We start from the raw sequence: 9,518 nt of genomic DNA, 5'->3' as shown, positions 1-9,518 counted from the left end.
CTTTAGTGCTCTCTCCCTCTATTCATAATGTACCTACTCTCAGGAAGTCTATGGAAAAACATACATAGATTTTGAAGGAGCTATGTGTGAGAATTTTGGTTTAAAACATTCTAAATGAACTAAAAACAACAACAGAATGTGGAGAAATAACAGCTTTGGCTTTATGTCACAGACGTCGAGATAGCCAGATAGCTAGGAAGTTGGCATGCCAATCAGCCAGCCTCAGTCCATGCTGTCTCACAATACCACTTTGTACCTCAAGAGGTGATAGTAAGTTACTGTAGTGTCCAGTCTGCCCTCAGTCATACGTGAGAGGATGAAGCAGAAGCACTGTGCCAAGTAAAGTGAACAGCTACAGCCAACATTAGGCTGTTTAGCAATAGTTCAGAAAGGTTAATGTTTCTGACAGTGTTCTTACATGTAGCAGCTTTAATACAGTTGAGTGTGTAACTGAATAAAACATTAATGTGTTTTCTATGTATTTACTTGTGCAATATAGAACATATTAAATGCAGAAAAAATGTTTTTATTCAACAAAAGAATGAAACTACAAATAAATCAGGCATATCATTCATCAGGTCATGTAGGTTTTGTTTATTATTTTTGGAAAGCAGGTTCCAGTTGTAACCCATAAGGTTAATCAGTTCAAGGTGACACTATGTGAAAGGATTTTACAGAGTAATAAATTCATGGACTGTGTGTTTGTAGTTTATGTTTCTATGGCTCATGGCCAGTTGCAGCACTTGCAGGAGTCCCAGTAGATGAGGCCAGGCTGGCAGCGGTGCAGGTAGGTGTTTCCTTGGAAGCACTGGAAGTAGGTGGTCTCATCAGCTTGGTTCTCATATAGGCCATCGGGGCGGCCTCTGCAGAAATCTGCCACAGGGTCCCTGGTTGTGGTGGGGGCTGGGGTGGTTGTGGGCTTCGGGGGGAAGCCTGAGGAATCAGACATGGAGAAACAAATGTCATAACCTTTTCTGAACTTTTGACTACAAACTGCTACAACTAAAACTAAACCAAATTTTTATCAAAAACCTATCAATCAAATACAGACAACATTTTTTCAGGTTTCTGTGATCACTTTCTGTTGATTGACCAATAGATTAAAAAGAAATCAAAAGCCACCACAGTGAGCAGAGATGGCTCAGTAAGTTAGCTGAACTACAGAATTTACCCATTGACATCCTGAGGTGGTTGATGAGAGGATAAGCTCCAGATGAGCAGAAGGATCCACCAAAGTCATCCATATCCAGAGTCCATACGTGAGCACCTCCCAGATTGTTGGTGGTCATCCACTGGACCTAAAGGACACCACATCAATAATAAGGTGATAAAACAGAAGCAGCTACAGATCTATGAAATATATACGTAGAATGGCAAAATAGGAAAGAAAAATACTAGCAATACAAACTATTTGTTTTAGGGCCTTCTACTAATTCTCCTCCAAAAAACTTTACAAGTACATTTGATGACAATTTACAAAAGTGGGATTTGTTGCTTAGTAACATTAATAGAATTGCCCGTAGTAATGGCACCCTTGGTTACCTTGGAAGAATAGCTTCTCATGTCATCATAGCCCACCCAGGAACTGCCATAGGTAGCATAAGGAACCTCTTGTTCAGAGATCCATCCAATAGTAGCACTGGGGATGAAGTCACAGATCTGGTAACACAGAAACATAAACAGAGTAAACATTACCATCTTTACTTGAAGGAAAAGTCCACCCTCTTTTTCACATTTGTAATACTGCATCAGTAGTTTCTCAGAGCTGTATTTGCTTTTTGATCAAATTTAGAAAAACACAAGTCTTGTCACAAGATTTGGTAGGTCAGGGATAAAACAACACGTTCTCACTCCTAACTCGTCAAATACAGCAGCTTGGTCAGTGGCCTTCAGTTTCAAAGTGTGACGCTCTTTTTGCCCCTCATCATTCAGCTCCACATATGCTGGGACATACTGATTTTTAACAAAAACTGAACTAGGCATTATATGAGTGTGTTGTACCTCATAATAGGACCAGAAGCCATCAGTGCGAGTGTAGGGTCCAGCGTCTGCGGGGCCATTAGCTGGTGCACCAAGGCCAGTAGCACCGGTGCTAAGGCGGTAGGTTCGTCCGTAGGTGGGGAAACCCAGCAGCAGCTTCTCAGCTGGTGCTCCCAGGGACAGCCAGTGGGATAGAGAAGAGTTCTAACAAAAGGACCAAGGAGATAAATACTACAGTAAAACATGTTTTTTATGATTAAAAATATATATATATATTTCTGCTTTATTTAGATAGGGACAGTTTGAGTGAGATGGGAAAGACAGGAGAGAGAGAGGGATGGTATGGCCGCTGCTGTAAGGACTCACTCTTAATTAATTGTATATGCTCTACCATGTGAGCTACTGGGGCACCCCAAAACTAATATTTTTATATTACCAATCAATCAGATCCCTGTAGTGTAAGGATATCTAGTACTGCCGATTCAACTGTGAATCAACAGCTGAAACTTTCAGCTTTTTGTTTAGCTTTACAGGTCTAGCAGCAAAAAAAAGCTGAATATTTTTTTCAGGAGTTAACCAAACCAGAGCTTAAAGGGGATTGAATATTGGATTTCCTGTACCTATAAATGCTGGATAGAAACATGACTCCAAATGCATGCTAATGTAACTCCTCTGTAGCTTTACATAGCAAGTAACTATTTGTTAATTGATATCAATATCCAGTATTACATCATGTCTCATTTGCACAAGTTTTGTGAGACCCTCTGTCCCCTAGTGACCAAAATCAGTTAATGCAGTTTGAAGTGGGAACCATAGTATATGAGTAAAAGCCTCTTAAACTGCATTGTGATGAATTTGTTGATAAATATTGAGTCAAAATCACACAGACTAGTGTGAAAATGTGTGTAGTTTAGAGGTGTCTGTCTTTGTTGTGTCTTTGTGTGCAGCTTACAATATTGTGATGAAGGTGTGAGCCAGAGTCCACACGGCTGGGGTACAGTGGGCTGTTGTGTCCGGTAGTTGCCTCCCAGCTTCCATGGAAGTCATAGGTCATGACGTTGATGAAGTCAAAGTGACTGTTGATTTTAAAAGGTTCTTTTTAGATCAGCAGTAGAAGAAGTGACACCATTGGTGAAGAACATGGTGTACAGTACATGCAAACTATCTGGCTTAACAGTGAATGTGAAACTCTTTCTCACCCTGCACAATAAGAGAAACATTGGTCCAGTCAACTGATCGCTCAAAAGTCTGTCCTATCAGTGAATACTGGTCTGGAGTTCAGTTCTTCCTACCAAGAGTCTTTGCACAAGAAACTGATGCCTCTGTGCCTCTCATTCACAGTAAGTAAGGCTGGGTATCATTTGAACTTACCAGTAGCAGTACCATGCTTGTGATTCACTACTTACCATAGCTATACTTTTTTGGCTGCCTTACCTTTCTGCAGGTAAACATACATTGGGTCCAGTGAAAACACACTTACGGTGCAATCTTGTTGACCTCGTAGGCTCTGTCAATGGTGGGGCGGAACGCAGCAACGTTGGCTGACAGCAGCAGCTGAGTCATCCTGTTTTCCTTGGCATCATCCTCAAAGGCCTTGGACAGCTCCTGTAGGCAGAATGAACAAAAAAAACTTAGATCTTCATCTGATTGTTTCTGTCTCATCTCTTATCAAAGATTTGATGAAAACATGGAAAAATGATGACCATGAGGCTGGCATTCTTGTTTTATATAGAGAATGTCTCAACAATTATTAGATGTATTATTATCAGATCTGATAGACACATTAATATCCCCCTCAGAATGATGGCTGTAGACTCTAAGACACAATCTCAAAACCCCCTTTGCCTCTTCCACTTAGACCTGCCCCTCTGTTTTGCCTGTTCATGCCGAGGAGCAGTGTGTCCTGATTCTTGTCGGGATAGAGGGGCAGGATGAAGTGTTAGGGCTCCATGACCCTCCAGACAGAGGCACACTTCAAACTGAGGGTCATGAGAAGTCTGTTGTTTCAATGCATTATGGTCCTTTTCTTTACAACAAGTATAAAACAATCACTAATGTTACTGCTTTACTGTCTTGGTAGCTAACTAGCTAGCTAGCTACATGACATTGTTACTGCCGATTTATTTATCGGTCTGTCAAAAAGTACAACAGTGCTGATTTGTAATTATTTTAAACAATGCTGTAACTTCAGTGAGCTGAGGGTTTTGAGATCTTGTGGTGGTCTTTAAAGTGTGTAGCAGACAGCAAAACAAATGCTCCAATGGATCCGGCACAAAGACGCTGAGATAAGCGAACTGCAAGCTACATGGACTGCACCATTTCTGAGCAGAGTTGCCTCATTTGTTTCATATTAAGTCATCATCTTTTTAAAATGCTATAATCACAAAAGGTTCAAAACTAACAGCTTTAGGGACCACATTGGCAGAAGAATCAGTGGCACACTAATTTCCAACAACCATTATTGAAAATGAGGTCCATGCTAACCTGGACCAACAGAGAGAACCTCTCTCGATCCGCCTGTGGGCTGCCGTTCTGTCCAGGATATTCCCAGGCCAGGTTCAGGCCATCAAACTTATGGGTGCGCAGGTAGCTGATGGCTGACCTGATGAAGGCTGCACGAGTCTCAGGCTTGGCAACCATGGCGATGAATCTGGTGGGTTGTATGAAAAAACTGCTGCCTCAATTCTGGTAATACAGTGTCGGTGGAAGGTTCACTGACTTGAGTTGAAAGGATATTGAGAATGTGTGTGGAAGACTACAAGAACTGGGCTAAGATTTGAACTTACGGGCTCATTCCATTGACTGTGCCTCCGACAGACAGCAGAGTCTTCAGAGCAGGATTGCTAATAGCAGAGATAGAGACAAACAACCTTACATGTAATCATCACATCATTAGACAACAGCAAGTGTCAATCAAATGCATGCTCATAAAATAATGCTATACGTCACCACTTAACTCTTTGAAATTTTAAACATTGGTGATTGATTATAAGTGAGAAGACTGAAGACCTAAAAATGGTCAGATCAGACTGTTATCTGGTGTAGACAAACTACAAACTAAAGAAACTCTAAATTGTGTCTGTTCCTGGCAACCCTAATGTCCACATGTTTACCTCTGACTATATTCATCCGTAAATAAAAGTTTATTTTTCACTGTACATGTTACTTGCTTGCAGGGGTATAACCATGATTTAGACTTCTTGTGTGGGGTTTTTCTGTGCTTGTTGTGTGTTTGTCTCCTGTGTATTTCAGAGGTGCGTTTCAGAGGCTGGGCGTGGTTTTCCTGGAGGGCTGGAGCTCCTGTCTCACAGAACTTCAACGCATCTAATCAGCAGCACCAGCTTAAATACCCTGGTCTGCTGTACTCGCGTTGTCAGATTCTTTTTCGACTCCACAACGTGATAGATGGCTGGATCTCTCGTGTCCTTTCTTCCATCTTTTGCCTAGGTATTTTTGCTCTCCCGCTGACCTAACTGTGTTTCTCCTCGACCTCTCTAGTGTTGATTGCCTCTGAGCCTCATCTCCACAAACTGCCCTGCCATCCAGTTTCCTGCACCCCTGTCACCAGCCTCGACTATACCAAGGACCTTCGGTGTCTCACCCAACCAGCTGCTCCTCTCCTACCACAGCTGACGCCAAAGTGAGCCCTGCTACCACACCAGCTGACCACCTGTCTTCACCTGTGTCTCCCCCTCAAGTGTCCCACTACCAACTCTGGACTTCCCCCTGCTTGACATGCAACTCAATAGGACTTGTCTGTCTCCCACTAAACGCCAAAGACATTTTCAAAACAAACTCTGCATCTACTGTGGTTTACCTGGTCATCTTCTCGCCTACCTGGTCATATCCTCGCCTCCTGCCCTCTAAACCAAAAGAGCAGGCTCACTAGTGAAGGAGAGCACACTGGTGAGCCAGACCTCTTCCTCCTTCAGCTCTCCTCAGCGCATTAACCTCACAGCTTCGCTCCAGTGGTCACGTGATACACTCCCTGTGTACATCCGGTGCAGATGACAGCTTCATCGACTCAGCCTTGGTAGAACAAGCTAACATCCCTGTGAAGGCTCTTGATGATCCTAAAATGGTAAATGCACTCGACTGCAAGCTTTTAGCCATCGTCACTCAACGTACTGTTCCTTTAACCCTTGTGATTTCTGGCAACCATCGTGAACTCACCCAACTATCTGTGATTCCTTTTCCTATATCCCAAATTGTACTCGGACTTTCTGCCATCAACAAGGCCCCTTTGGCGCCCCCTCCTGCACCTCTTCACCTATCTCTAGTACCGCGAGTACTATGACTTGGCTGAGGTTTTCAGAAAGGAGCTAGCCCCGTCTCTCTCCCCTCACAGACCTTATGATTGTGCCATTGACCTTCTTCCAGGTGCATCTCTCCCCACAAGAAGGCTCTACAACCTTTCTTGCCCCTAGAGGGAGCAGGATTTTTCTTTGTGGCAAAGAAAGATAAGACACTACACCCAACGATCCCTCCTTTGAACCCCTCTGTCATGCCATTTTCTTCACCAAGCTGGTGTTCCGCAAGGCATATCATCTCGTCCAGATCAAGGAAGGAGATAAATGGAAGACCGACTTCAATACTTATTGGTGATGCCCTTCAGTCTGACTAATTCCCCCTGCTGTGTTTCAAGCCCTCATCAGCGACATCCTCCATGACATGATCAACATCATTGTGTGTTTGTTTACTTGGATGACATCCTCAACTTCTCCCACACCTTAGAGGAGCACACACAACAGGTGCAGCTAGTTCTCCAGAGGCTTCTGGAAAACCCGAGAAGTATGAGTTCCAACAAACTTTGAAACTCACAGCAGGATGTAAATACCGGTGTGTATCTATCGCGAGTTCTCGTTGATCTTGTCTGGTGCGGCTTCCGTAGTGCAATCGGCTGTGAGGGAGACTCACGTGCACGCGGAGCGTGCCTCCAGGCAGATATAGCATAGTGACTGTTTAGGCTAGAAAAATGTACTAAATGACGTTGTGTTGAGTAAACTCTGGATGTCGCCACTTCAGGACACTTGGATTGCAGCGGATGAGCAGTATGGAGGAATATTACAAACTACATCGGACTTCTCATCAGCATAGGGGGGGGGGGGGGGGGGGGGGGGGCGATAATGACTGAATTTCGTTCTAGAGTGAACTATTCCTTGAAAAGACTATTCACCATTGCCTCTGTGCTCAAGCATCCTGATCCCTCTTGACAGTTTGTAGTAGAAGTGGATGCCTCTGACTCTGGTGTAGGAGCTGTTCTCTCCCAATGTGATTTTGTCTTTCAGAAACTCCATCCCTGTGCTTTTTTCTCTCCACACCTATCCTCTGCCGAACAGAACTATGACATTGGTAATTGGGAGTTACTGGCAGTGGTTCTGGCCCTCCAAGAATTGTCAATGTAATATTTTGTCCTGGTATTTTAAATGTGTTCTTTATATTTTTGAATGTTTCTTGTTTTTTTTTTGGATGTAGTCAGTTTTGGAGGTACAATTTCTTTTTGAGGATTGAGAATAAAATTGTCAATAAAGTCTGCTGCCTTCTTGTTATTCATGCTGTACACTGCACAGATAGACTCATTCTACTGTACTTGACTAATTTAGTTATAGTTACATAACTGACAAATTATAGCTACATGTATTACATATGTTGTGTATTGGTTTAATTTGGTAAATTTTCTACATATCTCAATGAAATCTATATACTACTTCACCCCACTGGACTACTGTTTATTCAGTTAATAAATCTTTATAAAGTATTCACCTATATTACCAACTGGTCAGATAACTCCCATGCTGCTTTTTCAGGACTTGCCAAACAACCATAAGAAGATTGCCACTGTGTGATATAACTCACACTACAAGATCTGACTGCAGTCTTAAATGACTCTGCTTGCTGCCTGTCACAGTATACAGGGTTTTATATGACCTTGCTCCAGGGTTCAGCTCTGATATCTTTGTTAGCTGTGGGCCTGTTAGACCACTCAGCTCATTCTGTGCTGGGTTAAGTAATGATCTCACTCCTCGCCCTTGGAAACACAGTCAGCTTTTAGTTTTTTTCCTCGCAGGAATGGAAATGGTGTTCTTGCTGACCTGAAAAGTGTCTTTGTTATATAAATCTGAGACAGCTCTTTTAAATATTGTCTACAGAACATGTGAATAGATGCCAGTGCTAGTGTGGAAAGCACTTTGAGATACCTTTGTTTTAATAAATATGAAATAAATTGAACTTACATTTAACCCCGCTTTCATGTGAATGTCTTATCTCAACACATTTTCTAACTGCTGTGATGTGTCATATGATCAATTTGTTGTTTTATTCCTTTAGCTCACATTAACTTAGCTTTAGGAAAAAAAAATAAAAAATTCCCCAGGCCAAAATATGTAGCATCAGTGTTAGGCTTGATCTCATGATGATCCGAATGATAGGACTTTGGAGTTCCAGAAGTTGTCAGGTGGAACTTTTCTTTGACATACTTTTGTTTTAAAAATGAATTATTGAAGTTTCCCCCAGCCATCAAAACATGTATATTACGTTCATTCTCCTACCAGTGCCCTTGACCAAGGTGCTGGCTCAGCGATGGAGCTGGTCCCTGGGCACCCACAGTGACTGCCAAATGCACGTCATGGATGGGTTAAATGCATTTAATGTAAATAACATTTACATTGTCTACCTCACAATGTTGAAATTCAGCATTCAAGGCTTCAAATGGTCCTTGCTGTTCTAAACACCATTCCACTGAGACTAGAATATAGCTCTGGAGGAAACATTGCATATTTGTTTTGTTTTGCTGAACAGTAAAACATGTTAAATGTTGAGTAGTGGCACCAAAACACTGTGTGTGTGTTATTCGTCTTGAAAAAGGCCCATTTGCTGAATGATGGTGTCCATATTGGCTAAGTGTACTCACACATTCTTGAGGCTGTTGAGGCTGCTGTACTGCTGCTCATCATTCCACTCGACGGGGCTGAGCTGGTTGAAGCTGTTGATGGTGGCCAGAGCGTAGATGACATGTGTGCACAGGAAGGGATCAACATTGGCTGGAGTGAATTTGCCTCCCCCAGGCCTGTACTGGGCCCAGTTGGTCATGTGGCACACCAGTTTACTGGATGTGGCTGAGGGAAGATGGGAAGATAGAAGCAATGAGGGCTACAGTGTGATCATTCTGGAGTTTTGATAATATTAGTGTGAAGAAGAGTCAGCACTTGTTGTTCTACAAGACGAATGCTTACCGATGTGCAGCATGAGCAGAACGCCCAGAGCTACAAAAAAGGGAAGAGATAAGATGTCATTGTTTGGCATTATATACATGAGATGTATAGACTAAATACATACATGTCCAAGTTAAGAAAAACATAGAATCAACAGGAACCAGGTCTGCAAAACAACAATCAACTACAATTAATAGCACTGCAAGAGTAACATACTGTTAATATATTCACCAGGTCATTTTTAACAATATACATGAGCACGATATCTTCACGGAAAGTTTAAATGTAAAAACTGACACTTTATTTTACAGATCCACAGATTTTAAG

General features: G+C 42.3%; 1 protein-coding gene across 1 annotated transcript; it reads right to left on the bottom strand.

Annotated features, from left to right (window-relative positions):
- Window positions 1–583: 583 nt before the first annotated feature.
- On the bottom strand, window positions 584–9,237 carry chia.1 (chitinase, acidic.1). The gene is made up of 10 exons (XM_073468415.1): window positions 9,213–9,237; window positions 8,891–9,095; window positions 4,767–4,823; window positions 4,465–4,630; window positions 3,461–3,585; window positions 2,933–3,056; window positions 2,002–2,184; window positions 1,543–1,659; window positions 1,172–1,298; window positions 584–933 (listed from the first exon to the last, which is right to left on the bottom strand). The coding sequence occupies exons 1-10, from the start codon at window positions 9,223–9,225 to the stop codon at window positions 725–727; spliced, it is 1,326 nt and encodes a 441-aa protein (XP_073324516.1). The 5' UTR covers window positions 9,226–9,237; the 3' UTR covers window positions 584–724.
- Window positions 9,238–9,518: the final 281 nt, after the last annotated feature.

This window comes from Pagrus major, chromosome 6 (genome assembly GCF_040436345.1).
Source record: "Pagrus major chromosome 6, Pma_NU_1.0".
NCBI classification, from domain to species: domain Eukaryota; kingdom Metazoa; phylum Chordata; class Actinopteri; order Spariformes; family Sparidae; genus Pagrus; species Pagrus major.
The sequence above is the reverse complement of the archived record's forward strand: the minus strand, read 5'-3'. Positions and strand labels throughout refer to the sequence as shown.